Source organism: Aspergillus eucalypticola (genome assembly GCF_003184535.1).
Source record: "Aspergillus eucalypticola CBS 122712 chromosome Unknown BO83scaffold_4, whole genome shotgun sequence".
Classification (NCBI taxonomy): Eukaryota; Fungi; Ascomycota; class Eurotiomycetes; order Eurotiales; family Aspergillaceae; genus Aspergillus; species Aspergillus eucalypticola.
The window spans coordinates 210,534-231,307 of record NW_020290278.1 but is presented as its reverse complement, the minus strand read 5'-3'; the positions used below and the strand labels follow the sequence as shown (position 1 = coordinate 231,307).

The 20,774-nt window shown below is 51.4% G+C and overlaps 3 protein-coding genes across 3 annotated transcripts; 1 reads left to right on the top strand and 2 right to left on the bottom strand.

Annotated features, from left to right (window-relative positions):
• Window positions 1–24: 24 nt before the first annotated feature.
• On the top strand, window positions 25–2,337 carry BO83DRAFT_331047 (flavin-containing monooxygenase). Its single transcript, XM_025528256.1, has 2 exons — window positions 25–774; window positions 830–2,337. Exons 1-2 carry the CDS (start codon window positions 487–489, stop codon window positions 2,093–2,095), a joined length of 1,554 nt encoding a protein of 517 aa, XP_025391463.1. The 5' UTR covers window positions 25–486; the 3' UTR covers window positions 2,096–2,337.
• A 354-nt stretch (window positions 2,338–2,691) lies between these two features.
• BO83DRAFT_305841 (FAD binding domain protein) lies at window positions 2,692–4,272 on the bottom strand (the record flags this gene model as incomplete). Its single annotated transcript, XM_025527276.1, has 1 exon — window positions 2,692–4,272. The coding sequence occupies one exon, from the start codon at window positions 4,270–4,272 to the stop codon at window positions 2,692–2,694; it is 1,581 nt and encodes a 526-aa protein (XP_025391462.1).
• A 169-nt stretch (window positions 4,273–4,441) lies between these two features.
• Window positions 4,442–20,563, bottom strand: BO83DRAFT_306008 (bifunctional metallophosphatase/5'-nucleotidase; the record flags this gene model as incomplete). The annotated part of the gene is made up of 6 exons (XM_025527283.1): window positions 4,442–5,930; window positions 5,988–6,181; window positions 6,238–6,448; window positions 6,522–6,627; window positions 15,671–15,714; window positions 19,068–20,563. Coding segments are annotated over 6 exons (3,540 nt in total), but the record flags the coding sequence as incomplete, so codon positions are not given.
• Window positions 20,564–20,774: the final 211 nt, after the last annotated feature.

The window sequence follows — 20,774 nt, the reverse complement described above, 5'->3', positions numbered from 1 at the left end:
GAGCCCAGGCATTATTCTATGCCTCGAGGAGCACCGGAATTTATCTTGTTTTGATTTGAGAGTACAAAACGACTGGTCGCCCTCCCCATGCGGATGCTGGTCGGCTTGAAATCAAGTCGGATACCCAGTAGGACTCGTGCGACCCATTGATCAGCGCGCCTCTCAAACCCAAGCAATGGCAATTATCTAAGAACGTGATTGTTATTGACTCGCTGAAAATACCTCCAATGCAGGCCGTTCAGGGTCGTGATGAATGAAACATGGAATTGGCTTTGGCCCGCCTTCACATGCTCCGATCCACCCTCTACGTCATTGCCATCATCATCATTATCGCTTCCGTCCGGTTTCCGCTGCCCTAGAAAAGCACCCCTCCCCGTTCCTATTCTTTTATAAATCAAATGTCCCATTCTTTTGTTTTTACAGTGACCTATATTCATTGACTACAGAATCTTTACACTAATCTCACTCGCTCAGCCAATCGCCACCATGGCGGAATCAGAGTCCGCTTTCTCCTTGTCGGCCTTTATCCGCAACCCCCTCCTCCAGTCTTTCACCATATGCTACATGCTCTTCCAGAACCTGCTCAACTGGATCTTTGCACCTAACCCGCCAAAGCCTTCCTCAATTGCCAATGGAGTTCCGAAAAAGCGAGTGGCCGTAATTGGAGCCGGTCTTACTGGAGTATCCGCAGCCGCGCATTGTGTAGGCCATGGCTTCGACGTGGAGATCTTTGAAGCGAGATCGAAAGACAAGGGACTGGGTGGTATTTGGAGTGTAAGCCAGGGCCATACGAAACCCTCATCTGGATGCCCTTACTAATTACACACAGCGAGTGAACTCTACCTCCTCCCTGCAGATCCACAGCATCATGTACCGCTTCCATCCTTCAGTGCAGTACGACACAGCCTATCCCACCCAAGCAGAGATCAAAGAACAGATCATCGACCTCTGGAAGCGATATGGCCTGCAGAAACACACCACGTTCAACACCCCAGTGACTTCCGTGAAACAAACAAAGAACGGCCGATGGATCATCAACAACGAGGAAGACAAATATGGCCGCTTCGATGGCATCATCGCATCTGTTGGCGTCTGTGGTGATCCGAAAATGCCAACAATGCCGGACCAGGAACGCTTCAAGGGCGAAATCTACCATTCCTCCGAACTCGACGGAAAACAAGTCGAAGGCAAAAGGGTCCTCATTGTCGGCGGCGGTGCCAGCGCCATCGAGGCCCTCGAATTCGCCGTGAAGTCCAAAGCCGCCCAAATCGACGTGCTCTCCCGCTCCGACAAATGGATTATTCCCCGAAACGTCTTCGTCCAATCCCTCCTAGCCATGAACATCCTCGGACAAGAAACCTCCCTCTCATGGATCCCCGAATCCCTCCTCCGCAAATTCTTCTACCGTGACCTCTCCGACATCGCCCCCTCGGGCGGCCTCTTCACCCAAACCCCGATGGCCAACTCCGAACTCTTCGAACAAATCCGCGACGGCAAAGCCCGCTGGCTCCGCGGCGACATCGTCACCCTCGAAGAGGACGGCGTGCGCTTCAACTTCCGCAGCAACGGCGTCCCGAAAGGCGGACCCGGTCACGAGGACCTCGTCCCCGGCGATGTAATCATCCTCGCCACAGGCTTCAAACGCCCCTCCCTCTCCTTCCTCCCCAACGACGCCTTCGAAGAACCCTACTCCCCTCCAAGCTGGTACCTCCAAGTCTTCCCGCCCAAATACCCCAGCATCTGCGCCAACAATAGCACCTACGTCAACGCCATCGGCACCGTCGGAAACATGCACATTGGCATCTACACTAGATTCCTACTGATGTTCTTGACGGACCCGCTGTCCCGTCCGACGGAAGGTCGCATGAAAACCTGGATTGACTTCACCCGGTTCATGAAGAAGCTGTCGCCTGTTGGCGCGTTCGATTTCTTCACGTACACTGAGCTCTTGTATTGGTTCGTGTTTTGTATCCTGGTCAACCCCTTCCGGTGGAAGTGGGCTCCCTTTGTCTTGTTTGGAGTCGGGTGGACGCTGCCGTTGGAGGTGGTCAAGCAGGAGGAGAGTTTCCGGAAGGAGTTGAGACGGCAGCATTAGGGATGGGAGGGGGAGAAGGGATCTGGTGTGTTAAGAGCTGTAGTGGAGAAAAGGTGGTTGGGACAATCAAGCAACGGTTAAGGATAAGCCCTTTGAATACGGTATTTGGGGAATATGGGATGTACCATGTCCTTGATGATGACTATGATGATTGAATATTTACTACTAGCTATGTATGTGATGTGTTAATGACCTGCATGCAGTAATAGTGCATCAAATGTATGATTGATGATAAAATCAACTATTTACTATGTGAATTACCAGCTTGGATGAGGTTATCACTCCAACTCTGTCTGCACATGTATAGCACCTAGATTGAGAGATATTGATACCAGTTGGGCAGGCAGTAAGTAGTAGTAGACACATTATGGCCAAAGACTAATTGATCAGCCGCAGTGCGACATAAAAAGAACTCACCATGGAAGATTCTGTACTAATAGTGCCTAACTCTACTACTACGTTTCTTCCATAGACATTAAAATCTACCTCATAAGTGATATTCCATCTATCTCCTCTATGTCTCCGAATATATCCAAGAGTCTATACCACCACTAATCCAAAACAACCACATCCACCTACCTATATAGCACCAACGTCTACTTCCCCTTCTTCAACAGATACTCACCTCCCCACCACGCCCGATACACCCCATACAACCCACTCACCGGCCACACATTCCACATCACATTCCCGACCCACTGGCCCCATCCCATCCCAGCTTGCCTTTCCTTCTCCGTGGCAGATGGATCCAAATCCACCCTCACCTTCTCATACAGAGTCTTCAGGTAGCCGGCATGATACTTCTCCCGGAGGGCATCATACCGCTTCTTATCGTATATGTCCCAGAACTCGTCCTCCGTGTAATACGCGCACGCGTATAGCCATTTCTTACCGCCTAGATCGCGGACTTTGTGCTCAAGACGGCGATTTTGGGCGATGAACTGGGCGCCGCGGTAGGGAGAAGGCGCCCAGAGGCCGAAGTTGAGGAGGTATTCATCTTCTTCCTTCTCTGTTGATGAGGAAGATGAAAGGGAGGGTTTTCCGCGGCCGATGATTTGGGGGTTACTTGTGCTGGTCTTGTCAGTGACTTTGAGAGGACAGAGCCAGATTGGGTATGCGCCAAAGTTCTCTGGCTTGTCGAGCCACGTGACGAAGGTGTCTGCAGAGGAGTATGGAACGGCTACGTCTTGAATGATGTATTGGTTGGAGTGTCCGCTGGCGTGCAAGGCGTGGTACATGACGCGCGTGTGCATGAAGTAGTCGAGGAGGTAGCGGGTAATGCGATTGAAGGGTGTTATGAAGTATTTGTAGGCGTAGCGGCCGGTCCAGAAGGCACCGCGGTCGTAGCGGAAGAGGTAGTCAGGAAGAGGCACGAGCTCGGTCGTTGGTTCTACGGGGGCTGAAGATGGGGGCGTTACCCGCCCGGAGCGTTGAGCATGGAGATAGAACCAGGGATCGTGGGGACGGGTGAAGTGTTGAACCTTATATCTGTGTGTCTTGTCGTCTTTCGAGAGAGAACCATCGCTCAGTCGCCCCGCGCATACCACTACATGATCCTTGGCGAAGACTATGCCGTCCAGATAATCAACATCGGGGTCCTGGGTCTTCTCATGGAATATCTGCCGCGCATCGCTAATGCTACGAGCGGGGATATAGGACAATTCGACAAACGACTTAGCGTCGCGACATTGGATCTCCAGCATGGTGATCACGCCCATGGTACCGAACGCGGAAGCTGCGGCATTGAACAACTCCGCATTTTCGGTACGGGAGGCCGTACGAATCTCCCCATTACCAAGGATTATCTCAATGCGAACCACTGTGGCATCGAAGAAGCCGTGTCGGAAGGAACTGCTCTCGCCGGAGGTGCCGGAGAACCCCCCGCCTGCGGTGATGCCGGGAAACTCCATGACGACCAGCGGGACGAGGTTATAGGCGAGTGTAGCATTCAAGAGAGCATCCATTGGGACGTTGGGCTCCACCTGGATGGTTTTGGCAGCATGATCAACGGAGAGGACATTGGTAAGGTGTGCGGTACTGAGGGTATTGGTGGGGGTGAGACTGGCATTGCGGGTGGAATTGGTGCTGCCGTGGTATATGCGGAAGGGAGTGTGGGTTTCGTGAAAGTGGGCGATTTGGGCGCAGAGAGGATTGATGCGATCGGCGTGGGTGGCCATTGTGAAGAGGAGGGAGGTGGGATGGAAGGGCAGGAGGGAAGAATGGCGGGACTCGAGGTAAACGTGCGGAGATCCGGATAAGCTGGGGACAGATTGGCGGTTGCCTGGTGCGGGGATGATATCATAGCCCGGGGATGGAATGATGGATCGCCAACCTCCTCCAAATCCTCTAATTTTCAACCACAATCCGCTGCTCCAAGCGCGGCGAGATACCAGGTGTCCACGTCGGTGTGAATTCCCCAACTTCATCCGCGTCATTGATTGGCGATGGCTGCAGCCCCGTCCGGTGCATCCATGTCCGGACGGCCTTGCGCGCCAGACGCAGGCGCCGTTCCTCTTCCGTAGCGGACCGTGCTGGCAGAGTTACATAGTTCGTAGTCGGACGAGGAGAGGTCAGGATGTCGGGGTCAGTGTCCGAGTCCGAGTCCATCGACTCGTCCTCACCGTTCAGGCCCACGCCTCGGCTCTCCGTCTCCTCGGTTTCCACAATCTCGGGAAACCGACCATAATAGTAGTTCTTCGACCGCGACAAAGGCGGCCGGTACGGCACCTTGTTTGATTCGGGAGACGGCTGGCGGGATGGCGGTTTCAGCCACCCATTGCAATGGAGGCTATCATGCACGTTGCTCCAGTGTCGGGTCATGCTGGGACCCCAGCGACGCCATCGACCCATCACCCGCAAACTCAGGAAATACTGGCGAAGTAGTGTGCTGATCAGGATGCCACTCTCTTCATCTACGATCTCTTCAACTTCGCCGCCCTCTGACTGCACCAGCAGAGACGCAAAACCGTCTTTCCCACGAGCCATGTATCCGCGGGTCGCCAATGTGTACTGCCCATCGAAGTCAATTGGCTCTCCGCCGACCTGGGCCCAGTTGATGCGGGAACCCGAAGGGGCCGAGGGGTTGTAGCCAAAAGCAATGTTAGATACCTGGGTAAACCGTCCTTCGAGCGCTGGAAGTTGGCTCACTCCATTCTCCAGGGCATCGAAGAGCGCACGACCCTTGATGCGCAATAATACGACCGGATCTTCAAATGGGAAGCAGTTGAGGATGTCTTTCAGCCGCAGGATCCCTGGCGGGTAAATTTGGTCACCACGTATAGTCCCGCCAGCCATCATCGCGCAGTCAGCCCCATAGTAAAACCGCATGAGATCGCACGCAAAGTTCCCCAGATTTGACTCCTTCTGACGCACTGTTGAGAATCGACCATCCAGTGCGACCGAAGTATACCCGATCGGCTTTTCTAACTTTGCCGCCAAGCTAGACGTCAACCGATTCACCATAGCCGTTGTTGCGGGATCCTCCGGAATTGACCGAACGATATCTCGGCGCACGATACTGAAGTCCCATCCTTCACCATCCTCCTTGCGCCACGCCTCAATGTAGCTAAGTTGCTTGAAGTCCGTACCCGACCGGAGAACATGCGTGCCGTTGACGACGGCATGGGCATAGAAATGATCGTGACCACCTAAGATTATATCAATCATTCCCGGCGGAAGCTTTTGAGCCAGCTTATAGTCATTCGGTTCACGTTGGTGGGTGACCGCCACAATCAGCTCAGCGCCTTGTTCACGCAGACGCGGGACCAGCTCCAGCGCTGTCTTGTACGCAGACTTATAGACCAGGTTCGGAGGGAGGGCATTGATCGTTCCGAGCCTACTCAGCGTTAGCCTACCCACCCATGTGTACCATAAACCAGGTCATCAGACATACCATTCCCTCTCACCCAAGCCAATGACACCGACCTTGATCCCGTTAGACGAGGTCAACATCAACGTCTTCTCGCAATTCGCAATCGGCACATCCTTTCCCAAATCCAGATCCAGAACATTGGCCAGTAGCCACGGAAACCGACATTGTGTACGTAGATGGCGGAATTGAGCGACACCGAAATCGAGATCGTGATTCTGCCAGGACCCTGTCAGCATTTCCCCAGTGCAGCACGGATGTAGTTCTAACATACACCAACACAAGCTACATCGGTGCCCGCCTTATTCAGGAACGGCACCATGTGCCGCCCTTTGGTGACCGTGCTTTCGAGACTGGGGTTGTAGGCATCGCCGGAGAAGAAGGTCAGGACGTTAGGTTGTTCGGAAAAGGAGGGGTCGTTGCGGTAGTAGTTGACGACGGATTGAAATCGGGCTACGCCGCCGACAGGTTCTGCGGAACCTTCTCTGAAGGGGTTGTCAGTTAGTGTCTTTGCGAAGTGTAGATGGTTATTGTGTAGGAGGAATTGGGGGGGCATACTCCACGTGATAGACGTCATTGTAGTGGATCAGTCGGAGGTGCGGCGGACCGGACCTGGAGGAAGGGTGGGTGACGGACAAGCCGTCGGTAGGGACAGAGGGCATTCCTTGGGGAATGGAATTATTGAGGAGTATAGTAGTGATAACAATAACGACTGACAGAGCGAAAGAGTGTGTGAATGGGAGGAAAGAAGGCAAGAGAAACAATGAGGGAGGATGAGGGGCATCCATTCAGTCAAGGGACGTCACGGGTCCAAGTCCAATCAGGCACCGCCCATTAGGGACCTGAGGGTGCCGATCGGATCGACGGCAAGTCCGTGCGGAATCCCTGACGAACAACAACATTGTAACCAGTTTTACTACAATATGATTCCAACCATATAACTACCTACAAGATATACACAGTACTCACTACTATTGCCCCATCAGTCAACAACATACCCCTCTGTCCCCTCATCCGTTCTCTCAATTTTCAGATCCGCCCACTCCACCCCATCCAGAACCGCCACTCGGATCGGCACAATAGCCAACTTCTGCTTCAAAATCTCCTGCTTCTCTAGCGGAAGATTATCCACCACCGACTGGGGCGGTCCATGCAACTTCATACTCAGCTGAACACCACATATCTTGCAGAATTGGTGTCCTGTGAATCCCCTTCCAAAGCGATACTCTGTCAAATTGTCTTCGCCGTGGTGAGTAACCTGTGACCGGTGGGGATATATACAGATATTGGCGTTCTGAGAGAGTAGTTAGGACAGAGTGCTATTTATGATATGCGATGACAGGTAATTGGATAAATACCCGCTGGCAAATACTGCAGTTATCCTCCTTCACTTCACTTTCTGGTAGTGGTTTGGTTTGAACAGTAAGGCGGACTGCGGTGCAGTGGCAGCTACCGGTGTAGATCTTCTCGGATGGGGTGTCAGTGTCAATGTGGTTGAGCTCCGTGGGAGAACTGTCATGCGACATATTGCCCGGAGTATAACTACATGGATGAGTCGGGTATATCCTTTAATAAAAGACGGCATGTTGAGGGCTAACTCACCTCTCAACCCTTAGCTTGAACGGATTAACTCCCAACAACGCTCGCGCCTTCATCCAGTAGCAGCCAGTCAGTGAACCCTCACCCTAAACACATCTCAATTAAACCACTCACATTAACCCCCATCCCAATCTCCCCCGACGGCATCTGATGTCCCCTTACTGATAGCCCCGTCCCACAAGTCGGACAAAACTAAAGTGAGACACAGTTTAACATTTAACCAACATCGTCAGTCCCTGGCAAGGACCTTACCATATGCTCTCCATGACCCCCATTACCAGGGTCGTAGCAAACCAGCCCCCCAGCCCCCCGTATAACTTGGAATTCTTGTTCAGCAGGGAATAGCCACAGGTACCCCTTCTTGGCACAGAGTGTGCAATGACATGCATGCACTGCTTCCAAGGGGCGGAAGAGATGTAATTCGAATTGGAACCGGCCACAATGACAAGTTCCCTTGTATTCGACAGTGTCTGGGGTGGAGGTCATTGGGTTGGTTGGGTGGTTGGGTTTGTAAGACCAGGGTACTTTATTTGACAAAGAATGGGTGAGGTGAGTAATAACAAAGCAATAAAGACAAAGTTATCGAGAAGAGACATGGGTGATGTTATAAAGCGGGAATAACATCCTTGTGAACAGGTGGCTTATCGCTCAAGAATTGATTGGTTCCCTCGCTTGTGGTGGCTTATCTTCTGCTTACTGGTTTATTGACTTCCATCATCGTCTGGTTGTCAGATAACCAAAAGAGTCAAATTGAACGGTTTCATTAAAGCATTAGGTAAACACGGGTAGATCCAAGAGGAACGCATGCAGATAGATCAACTCATAGGCCGGTAAGAGCCTGGTGCGCGAAGAGGTAGCCACATAAAGGAGAAAATAAGCATTCCACAACATCAGTGAAATATAGCGAGAACAACATAGACATCGTATGCTTTTATCGAAGCAAGGGGTATTTCATCAATCATCATACTTTGCAAGTACCCAACAAGGATACTTCTACTCATCATGGGGCAGTCATAAATCATCATACCATACAGCGCGTGCTGATCAAGCCCAGGACCCCCGTCGCGACGTATCAGAGGAGCCGTCAATCCAGCGGAAAAGATCGGTTCCGTCGTCCAGAACAACAATCTCTCCGTTCAACCAGTTGGTCGCCAGAACATCGGGCGGCAGGGTAGCAGGCAGTGCGGGAGGATTGACCGTTAGGATACGATCCAGAATACTAGAGATGACCCTTCTTGCGCGCTGACACACCTCATACATGCCATCATGCGGGCGGACAACATACTGCAGGTGTGAGGCGAAGACGGTCAGTTTCTGGATGACTTCCGATCGCCGGAAGACGGTGGCGGGAAGCTGGGACTGGGATTCGGCTTGGCAGAGCAGCTCGATTGCTAGAACGCCGGCCGCTGGAACACCGAAAGATGCAGCCTAAAGACAGGTAAGCATAAGATGGCAGGAAGTGAAGGGGTAACAGCACGCACATTGTATCCAACATTGTAATTTCCCGTTCTCGATCCGATTTCCTTGCCGATGAGCTCAAGGATCGTGCCGAGAATGTTCTGTGACACACTAACTAGACCCTCGGATCCACTTTGTGCCCGGCGCACGAGAACGCGGTAGAGGAGGAAGTCATTGTAGAGGAAGTTGAGATACAATGGAACGAGAACGCTGCTATCGTTGGTGTCCGGATCACTCGGGCGCCAACGGAGGAAGCCGGGCAAGTCGTTCCATGTCTTGTGAGATTGCTGCGACACCTCCCTAGGATGCACATTAGCTCCGATCTGCAATTCTGCAGTCGTTACTTGTGAACTGCGGCACACTTACTGGACTTTGCGCGGCAACTCTTCGATACGTCGGCTCAAAGACAGCTCAAGAATCTGTTCTCTCGTAGATCCAATAAGAAGGGCGATGCGCATCCACGCAGCCTGTCCCACGATCCCCTGGGTATTCCAGCCAGTCTTGTCAAGCAGGCTGATGGCAGCCTCGCGGACCTTTGGCTCCGCCAGAATCTCTTCGTAACTCAAGTCCAGAGGAAACTGCACATCGTAGTAGCGCCAGCTGATCTGAGGAGGCCTTCCCAAGAAAGTTGCCAGCTGCTTGTCAATACTGTAAGCCCCGGCAACTAGTCGCTTGCGAAGTTCAAGCAAGAAGAATGGAATGCGCTTCTCTTCAGGTGCATTATGACTGAGGGTAAAGACCGTCGTCGAAAGATCAGCCAGTCTTCTCCACGCCCGAGGATCTATATTTCAATTAGCAGAGCCCAAATACCCAAATGAACAGACCAGGGAAGAACATACCATTCTCACCGCACACCAGTGTTAGCAGATGAATATGTTGAAAAAGAAGCCATCCCAACGGATCATTAACCGCCGTAGAAAGATCACAGAATTGCAAACAAGCATCGCTCGCACTAACGGCCTGAGCAGCGAGTGACTTCTGATCCCTCGGCACATTCGCCTCACTCGAACGGATAGATCTCCAATCCCGCTCAAGCATGGCACCCTGACCAACAATCGTAAATACCAATCCAATACCCTCCCACCGTCCAGAAATCCGACGGATGTAGTCCTCTGGCGTCATAGTTGGCTGAACAGCCAGTGGCTTGGCGCTGTCATCAAAGATCTTCTGCGACCAGCGAAGCAAACTCGACTGCAAGTCCTTCGCATCCGCAGCCAGCGCCCCATGCAAATCCTCCAACGCCTCAAACATCCCGCTCACCAGCCGATGACCCAGGACACATCCCTCGGGCCACACCTCGACCGCCGTTTCAGACAGTCGCTCATATAACGCGAACTGCTCGAACAGCATAGTGAGCAGTCGAGCGCCAAGCTGGATCTGCTTCGTATCGGGCCGAGCCGCGGAGGGCGCATCGATGACCAGAGAGCGTTTGAACTGGTCGCCAATGTCGCTGAATGTCGCCGAATTATTGGTGGTGAAATCGAAAGACAATTTGTCGTCGCCGGCATTGAATGAGGCTCGGTTCTGGAGAGCAGCGGAGTCGGGGCGGGGTTGGGCTGTTTGGGGACGTGGTGATGCGGTGGGTGAGGGAGCATTGTCCGAGTACCAGGTGCGAGAAGCCGGAACGGGCGTGTAGACGCAGCTGTCTCCCTTACCGCGACGGACACAATTCTGGCATGTTGGGGTGGCACTATCGCAGCGGATTTTGGCTTTGCGGCAGGGCTCACATGGCAGAGCTTGCCCGTTGCGGCGGGAAGAAGTCATTGTCAGACTCGGAGAAAGGTGAAGGAATGACGGGGTAGGGAGGAAAGAATGAGGGTGGGAGAGTTTAATTGAAGGTTAACATTGCAGGGGAAGAAAGGGGGAAAAAGTATTTAACACCTGCAAGTCATGGATGTTAATCTCAGCTGAATTAAAATGCAGTGGCAGGAAATCGAGCAACAAACCATGAATCAATGAAATTATCCCGGAGGTTGGATGCCCCACTAGCCCCGATCTGGACTAGTGGCCTCGTCATGGGATGCGGGGCCCCTGTTACTAATTTAAGTCATTGCTTCATTTGATTTGGATCGATCCAGATCATCATGAGACCTTTGTATACTATCGCCTCATACCTGATATGCATACGATTTTACCATGGCTTAGACGATCTGCATACCTTGCCATTGGTACTGTTGGCATAATGAGGGTTTTACTTATGAAGATATCCTTATCTCGAGGAATCCGAAGCCTTCGTTAGGGTAGGATAATATGGACTTGTGGCATTTCAAAACAAAACAATTGCGTGTCATGTCACTTTCTACGAGCCATTCGTTACTACCTTATAATGGACCGCACAGCTAGCTTTAGGTTCTGTCGTGGCCAAACAGTTGCGTTAGCAAGACCGGCTGTCACTACCGGCACTGATCCCAAATACTCATTCGAACGCCTCATCCACTATATCCTCTCCACACCTTCTCTATTCTCTGTGTGAAGCCTTTATTTAGCTCTTCCTGCTCTAATGTTTCATTTAAATGATACAGCAGTACTCAAGGATTACTTACATATTTGTTAATGAATGCCAGCTCCCAAAATCACACAGATGTTACCAACCACACCCACAGCTTGCCACCATGATGTACCTAGTACCCCCAAGAATGAGCGACGAATATATTCGACGCTGATTTTAAAGCCTATCAATAAATGCCTACTAGTCTATGCAAAAGCAATAGTGCTTAGATCACAAACTACTTCTACTTGCGACTCAGAGTGTATAGGTTATCCGCATATATACCAGGACACCGTATCCAAAATAAAGATTGTCCAGTTTGTTGCAAGATTCAGGTTTGAGTGCATGTTGTACTGATTTACGAGGGATAGGCAGGTCGGTGGTATAGACATAGCAGCTGGATCTAGTATCGAGCATCGCCGGGCTACTCCTACAAATTTGCGTAACAGTGAAGATCCGAGGTAGTGGTTATATATAGTAGGCTTGCGGGTCCTACACATTCACATAGTAACGTGAGTAAACTGTCATGTTGTCGACAGACTGGATGCTCTTCTTGACATAGAATCACGCATTTCTCCCTGAGTAAATTTTAAGAAGGCGAGGATTGGTTTGATACGAAAATAGGCTAGAAGGCAATAGGAGGGTTGATTAATAACCGGAGATTGCCCCATGATTTCAATTACCTGATCGCCATGGAATGCTTCCGATCCTGTAGTGACAGAGACAACATCCTTGAGCATCTCCGCCAGATCGGAAGCTTTCACAATCCTATCAGTACTAAGGTCTGCTGCATATTAGGTTGGCAGGTATGACTTACCAATGCCGTCATGCCTTTCACCCCCAAGTCCCTCCTGATGAGAAGGCAACGATTGCCTGTTGCTCCTTCTATACTCCTTTTGGAAAAGGCTAATCTGCAGAAACGGTCTTTTTAGGGCCAGATATCTGCTCCCATATTGGTAGCCATGCTTCAACTTGTGAAGACATTGACCTCTCACCAGTCCACACGTATATCCACCCCCGAGACCTTGATTGCGGAGCTCATATTCGCAGGAAGGTTAGAATACCTGGCTAATTCTGGAATGAGCTTTCCCAATGTCATGCTTGCCACAAATTACGCAAGAGGCTCTGTTTGGCATGCGCCCCGAAATTAAAATGCTTGCTGTACCATGGTCACAACAACGGATTCCTGATCCCATCACCCGAGATACTTGGTCATGGAAGGTCTATTAAAGTTAGAGTTTGCGATCATGGCGCCAGCTCTACACTACTTCCACGACTATAATAAGTAACACCAGCCCCTCATGTGTACGAAGGTTAGACCAAGAGTCTTGCATTCACTCCTGGCCTTCATTGTGAACCTAGTGGAATTAATGGCACGGTATGTTAGCACCTATCTCTTTCTTCCACACAACCCTTATAATTCATGGACTAGGAGTGCGGCCGACAAATATATCAGCCTTGCGAATGCACTGGAGCAGCTAGACCCTGCGGAGGTTGATCATGTCTACAACGAGCTTGAGCCAGTCGATCCCAAATCCCTGAAAGGTGAATGGGATATGCATGTCATTGATACGGGGCATCCTGCACAAGCGTTAGCGGAGGACATCCTTCCTCTATTGAGTACCATGGACTTCGATGAAGACGCCGAGAAGGTCAAACAGTGCTGCATTCTGCCGTTCAACTTTTCTAACTAGCCATGTGTAGGTCCACAAAATCAAGTTCCACGGTGCTCCTGGAAATCTGGTCATCCCAGGTGATCAAGCATCAACGCGGCGTTTCCGCTACGTGGATGCAAGTACCATTGCCGCTACCAATGGTTACAGGGCTTACTATGGTAATTCTGGTGTTCTTCATTTCTACCTTACCCGAGCAGAAGACCAGTGCTACATAGGTTGAGTTTCCTGGCAGAGGCCGGATATTCCTTTGCAATTAATGATACACAAAGCTAGTTAATTATCAAAATCTGGAGCCACTAATTAAATGCGATATTCATATTGAGCGAGAAAACAGTTTTTTTATTTTTGGATAAGATTCATTATGGGCCTGCAATACATCGATACAACCAGGATTCATGGTCCTGGGATCAAGCTTGCAGTCTACTGATTTGCTCCATCAAATCATCATCAAGCCCCAGCTCCTTTGCCTGAACAAGCGCCGCATCTCGGGCACTTTTTGTGAGACGCATACGTGGATGAGTAAGCAGCATAATCATGATCGTCTGATTGCGCTGCCACATAGCTTGACCCAATGGGGTTGTATTGAAATCCCATACTTCATGAAGCTGCAGCAAGTCAATATCCGGGTGGGCGATCATAGCTTTGACGGCTTCCAGGTGGTTCTCGCTGACAGCCAAAGCCAGGGCTGAATTTTGGTTGTAATCCAGCGCCGACAGGTAAATGGGCAAGCGAAGCAACTTTTTAACCATGTTAACATCATTCTTGTTTCTAATTGCATAGTGTAGAGGTGTATAGCCCATAGCAGTTATCTGACGAGCCGCCTCAGGTGCTCTGGCGTCAATCAAGTCTATGATTTCATCACAACCCTTGCCATGCCTTGCCAGACGATGTAATATGAACTCAAAGCCACTATGTGGCCAATTAGCAAAGAGACCAGGGGGCTCATCCAGGACCCTCTTCAGGAGATCGATGTCATCATACAGAAATATACTGTCGAGAACATTGGTATAGCTAAAGGAGCTTCCGGCGTTGACCAGTATTTGAATAATGGCTTTATGGTCGCGACAGCTGTCACTCAAAGGAGCGGGCATGATATAGTCAAGTGGCCCTGCAGCGAACCAGTAACCTTTCAGACTGGGGGATGCAGTATACCTCAGCAGTAGCTCAACGCACTTAACTTGCATATGTACCACCGCTAGAGAAAGCAATGAGAACCCCGCTATACTGAGTCCATTGGGAAGCAGGCCCTCTTGAAGCCGTTTTTCGAGTCCTTGAACGTCACCCTTCTTTATCATGTCGACCACGCCACCAGAACATGTGGGCTCGAAGAGGCATGTCGGCACTTTAAGGTCACAGATGCTTTTGCGGTATGCCAATGCGGTCTCCTCATATTTACCGATAGGCTGCATGCGGTTAGACGGAAAAGGGTGTTCAAGGGTTTTTCTAGCATTTTCTTTCATGATCTCGAAAAAGTCGGGCACATCCTGCAAATTGAGGGCCTCTCTCACCGGCAACCGAAGGCATTGTTCGAGGTGGAACAGGAGCTCAACTGGATAGTCTCTGAAATTGTCCCTACGCAATCGACTGGTGAGGTATATAATTTCCATGGCTTGAATTCTGCTGTCTAAGATGAGATTTGCGTGTTCGAGGGGGCTGGTAGGAGACAGGACTGATTTTTGGGTATATTGCTTTTGTCGATGCTGAGTGTATAGCCATGAATAGATCGCACTCGATAGCCCCATATATATGTAGTATTTATATTGAAGAATGAGAAATGACTAGGCTATGTTGTTAAAGATTGATAGTCAACATTTACCCCTAGTCGGCACTTATCGGCAGTGTCCTCTCGTCCCAGTTACGGCAGCGGTAATAGCCACTGTTATACACTTTGTCTTTGGCACTTCCTTGTTACAACATAGTTGTTTATGTCTCTCGATGCACATTAAAGTTTAGCCGCTTTTGAAGTGAAAGACATGTCCCGAATGTCGTCAAAGGAATTTCCCTTCCTTGGAAGTTCAAAGTTAGGCACAGTTGTGGTTGAGACGCCATTATTCTAGGTGTGGACTTGGAGGAATTATCCTTCAAGCATGGGCGTGAGAGATTTTAACAGCCATCTCTTCCCGAGCAGATATGAAAAAGGTTCCGCAATATTGCAGGTATATCCCAATTCTAGCAGGTTCGATAGGGCTAGGACACGGCAGCGCAGGTGCCTTGATCTCCACTGCGGGATGTCTCTTCATTTACCTCACACGATCTGTTATTGTGGGATGTACAACTTCAACAGAACTTGAGTGGATGCTTATTCTGATGCCTAAATGATCAAGTGGCTACTAAGCTCAGATGGAAAGGCAATATGCACACCGGCGAATTAAGCTCAGAGAAGCTCATTAGCCTCGGAGTTAGCAGAGCGAATGATCGTGCGATGCTCGATGCGATCAGGTAATGCTATGACGTTCGCAAGTATCAGCTATGCCGCTAGACTGTACTGGGACTGGTGAACAATATCTCGAACACACTGATTCCTGATATTCTGCTTGAATCATTCCACTTTCATCAGAGGGTATCTCCACGGCGATCATCCATACCTGAAGTAGACTAGTCTCCGCAGCGCCGCCTTATCAGATCGGAGATCCACTCGCCGTTTGAAGCTTTGGAGTAACCGTCTATTCCCTGTCCATCTGGGGTACGCCCGGACGCTTATTCTGCATTGTTGCACACAATGTACATACCAAGTTCTGATGTTGTAGTTATTGTGTACGTCTGCGTGATGTTTGCTTAACACAATGATGAAGCATGAACTGATGACCATGGAACACTGCTCCTTAAATCACCAGAAGATGGAAACCCCATAAACTATTATCGGACATGACGAGTCTATGTCTGTCCTCGGTCTTCATCTCTGAATCAAGCAACGTGCCTGAAGATCACTGCACCACTCCAACACCGCATCATCCACCTCCATGCCGTGCGATACTTCGTCCCGTCTTTCTGCAGAAGACATGACGCGTCTACTTCTGCTCAATAACCACCATGGCGCATAAATAGCAGAGAGTTCCTCTGGTGTTCTATCCTCATCAGCAACTCATCCCAGTATCCAATTGACCGCACCTCACCTCACAACATGAGGTACCAGATCCCACTGGTGGCCTTCCCCTTCGTGGGATTCACCGCGGCCACTGCGATTTCCAGCACCAACTGCTCCGCATCTGCATTCCAGAAGATCATCAATGCCAATGGCACCGAAGCTCGCGTTCAATGGGCCACTTACGTCCCCGAAGGTGGTTCTCTCAACCCTATGAACTACACCTCCGCGTCCGAGTACCCGACCGGCCTTCCCGAGTCGTGTGCCGTGCAGGTCAACGTCGCGTCCGAGGGTAACTCCAGCTACTTGGTTGGTGTGATCTTCCCATACAACTGGAATGGACGGATGCTGTAAGCTTCCCACTCGCTTACGCTATTCTATACCGCTACTGCCTATACTAACACTCCCCAGCTCCGCAGCAGCAGGAGGCGGCATCAACTGGGTTGACATGGTACTCCCCATCCTCACATACCCACTTCATAGCCACCAACTAAACTCACTAACAGGGCACCGGCACGCACTACGGCTTCGCTGCCGTTTCCAGCAACCTAGGCCACGAAGGCATCGACACAGAGGGAACCTGGGCACTCGGTCGCCCTGAAGCCGTAATCGATTGGGGCTACCGCGCCTGGCACGGCGCCACCACGCTGGCGAAGCTCCTCATCTCCGGCCGTTACGGCAGCGGCCCAGCCTATAGCTACTTCTACGGATGCTCGACCGGCGGTCGCCAAAGCATGAAGAACATGCAAGTGTACCCCGACGACTACGACGGGATCATCGCAGGCGCCCCCGCCTGGTGGACCACGCACCAGCAACTCTACAACCTGAAACAAACGACCTACCAAGCCCCCGCCAACAGCTCCCACACCATCCCCGCGGAAATGTTCCCCGTCCTGGCCGCCGAAGTCCTCCGCCAATGTGACCCGCAAGACGGCCTGGTTGACAACATCATCTCAAACCCGAAGGGCTGCGTCTTCAACCCATCCACCATGGCCTGCAACTCCACCAGCGCACCCAACACCTGCCTCACCACGAACCAACTCAACACCCTGTACAAGATCTACAACGACTGGGTCGACACGAACCAGACCTTCGTCTACAGCCACCTCTTTTACGGAAGTGAATCCTCCTGGCTAGAGGGCAACATCGGTCTCGGCGAGGAATCGACCATCTCCCAGCAATACTGGTACCTGCGTGATCTCATGGGCCTGGGTGACTCCTTCGTCTGGCAGGACCTCGACTTCAGCACCGTCGAGCTAGCTGACCACTTGAACCCCGGTAACGCGACGGCAGGACAATACGACATCAGCGAGTTCGAGAGACGCGGAGGAAAATTCATCCATTACCATGGACTCTCGGATAGTTATGTCTCTCCCGGAGCGAGCACGTTCTATTACGACCAGGCGAAGAGCGCCGTGCAGGCCAACGGCGTCGATGACGTGGATGATTTCTATCGTCTGTTTTTGATTCCGGGCATGGAGTAAGCCCCCCCCCCCCCGGCCCCCCTTTCACCAATTCATTCCCCCATGCTAATTGAAATGTAATTGGTACAGACACTGCTACAACACCCCCACGGACATGAACGCCCCGTGGTACATCGCCGGCGCGGACCAAGCATCCTACATCAACACCTCAACGTGGAGTGTCCCCGGATACAGGGACGCCAAGCACGATGTGGTCCTGGCCATGATGGCGTGGGTGGAGAATGGCACGGCCCCGGATAGTATTGTTGCGACAGTGTGGAAGAACACCACTACTGCTGACGAGGTGCTTAGGCAGAGACCCGTTTGCCATTATCCGTACCAGGCGAAGTATACTGGGAAGGGGGATCCGGATGAGGCGGAGAATTGGGAGTGTAAGTTGTTGTATTAGATAATTGTAAGTGGTGGATCTGGATTTCTGGGTTCTGGGGTGAGGTGAGAGGGGGGGTTTTGTTGATCTTGTATTATTTTATCTGTATTCTAGTTACTAAGGGGTGGATGATCGTGGAATTTAAATCCGGGATAGGTGATTTTCGAATATAATGATCTTACTCCAAGTGGAGTAGGAGGTTTCAAAGTCTATGGTGTGTAGCACCTTTTCTTTTTGGATCATTTCACCAAGTGCTTTGGGGGTCTGGGAAATGAGTAGTGGAGTAAAATCATTTGGTAGGATAGTGTACAATTACTTAGCTAATAGTAAGTCATAGTGACAGACTGAGTTAGATACTCATGTCAGCGCTTGACAGACATCTGTATGGCCTCTAATGATTTAATCCAGTAGATGGCTACTATTCGCCTACTTCAATTCTGCATCATCATCATCATCATCATCATCATCATCATCAAGTGGTATCAGCAAGGGTATATTAACTCCTGTCAGCTATGAACCGCTATTCACACCCAAAACTATGCAATCTAGCTAGATGGTCTCATCCCAAACTCCAAGCCTAAGAAACAAACCCGAAATACACAATTAATATTATTTCAACCTAGTATCATCATGGTCGTCGTTCAGTCACAGTCCACCGACGCTTGTGTCCCGCTTCACGGTCCTTGCTGAGCGGCGCGCTCCCCCAGAGTCCGCGCTGGGAGAGTGTTCGCTGTGGCGCTTGTTTGGCAGACGTCGGTTCATCCACCTTGGCCTGGACCGAGCTTTCTCCTTGGACCGGCGGCGCCGGGGCAGGCCAGCCAAAGTTAGGCACGATATCGTCCTCAGGGCCATCGACGGCGCTAGACCCCCAGAGCCCTGAGGTCTTAGGAGTGACAGCCGTAGAGGGTCGCTCGGCATTCCAGGGAGCAGTGCTGGGGCCGGATGTCGACGAGGGTCCGATGATGAACATACCTTGTGACAGCGATGGACGGTTTGCTAGTCGATGTCGGTAGGACGAGATTGAGGGGGAGGTCACCTGGCTCGGGGAGGAGACACGTGACGTGCTGGGAGCGATGCGGAGGTGCTCGGTTGAAGCCACCATTTTCATGGCATAACTCTCCACGCTGGATGGCTCGTTGGATCCCTTGGTCCGAACTGGTCCGCCAATGGTATCATCTTGAGCCATTTCGGGCATGTGATCATTGCGGACCGCCAAGGTGAGAGATGCAGTGCCGACATTCGCTTGGGATGGCTCCCCGGACAGTGCTGCGATCATTGCATTGCAACCCGCGCCGTGCGTGATCAACACCAAAATCGTCTCTGTATCGTTATCCGCTTCACTGCGGGAACTGGCTTCGCCAGAACTGTCGAGCATCTGAGAATGTCGTCGAGGCCGACCGGAAGAAGTTGACTCGTAGTCCCGATACCACGCAAGCATGCGGTCGAGTCCCGTACTGAACCGCGTATGCATCGTACTCCATTCCTCGCCGTACTCGCCTCCATCACCCCAGTTCTGCTCCCCGTGCATACTGTCCCATTGAAAATCGATCTTCACACAGGCGTCCCGAGCATGCGTCACGTACCCAGCTGGAATGGGGTCCGAAGGAGAAATGGCATAGCTAGGCGTTGGAGGCACGTAGGCGGCATCTGGAATGGAGGGGAGATTGGTATTGATCTTGCTCAGCATCCGCCGTCCGCGAGTCGTTTCAGCAACGCTGAAGGTGTCACAGCTGCCAGCGCGGGACCTCTGTGCCTGCGTCTGACGTGTACTGGGTGGGGCCTCTGTCTTCATCTTCGCTGTTACATCATTGGCGGGAGAAACCGGAGTAGATGCACTCCCCCAGCCACCAGGGAAAAAGCCAGCGGAGGGTCTGGGGACGATGTCCGCCTCGGGAACGAAACTGTGCTCGCGACGCAGCAGCTCGAGCTTTGCAGCCGTGATCATGCGATCCGAGTTGGGCGGCGGGATAATCTCGTCGAAGTATCTAGGGCAAAGCCATTCCCCAAGGAAGGCATCCACTCGTAGGAGACATCGATGGTCGCTTGATGTAATGGGACCAGGGGTCAAGGCAGAATCTGAATTTGACTGGACTAAACTGGGGACTTTCGAGGACCGGTTAAGCTCTGGCTCGCCCGAATTCTGGCAGATCCCCGAGCTGACCGCGATGGCTGTCTGTAGGCATCGAGTGAAGGGAGATGAGTGAATGATAATCCTGCGCTTCGGTTTTGGCTTTTGTAGACGGTCGGAAGGCGACTTGATACCGTTGTCAACTTCTGTTGTAGAGTCCAGTGAGTCATCCAGAGACTGGACAACGTCATTGATGCGGGCCCCCAGAGCCCGAGACTGTAGCCAGCCGCCATACGAGAGGGGAGGGTCATAGGGGGTAGGCGAAGTGAGATGCCAATTCTTGTCTGCAACATCCAGGCGAGCGCCATGTCTAAACAAAGGAAAAGAGTCAGTTTCCGATTGCGCATTAACCGAAAGAAAAGGTGGACATACCTGGCGACGATGATGGCCGCAGGGAATTTCCCCATGACCGCAGAAGTTCTATGGCTGATAGATGCTTGAAGTGCTTGGGATGCTTGAGATGCTTGAAGGTAAGGGAAGAGGTGCGAAGGAGACTATATAGAAGACGATGGGAGAAGATGAGAAGAAA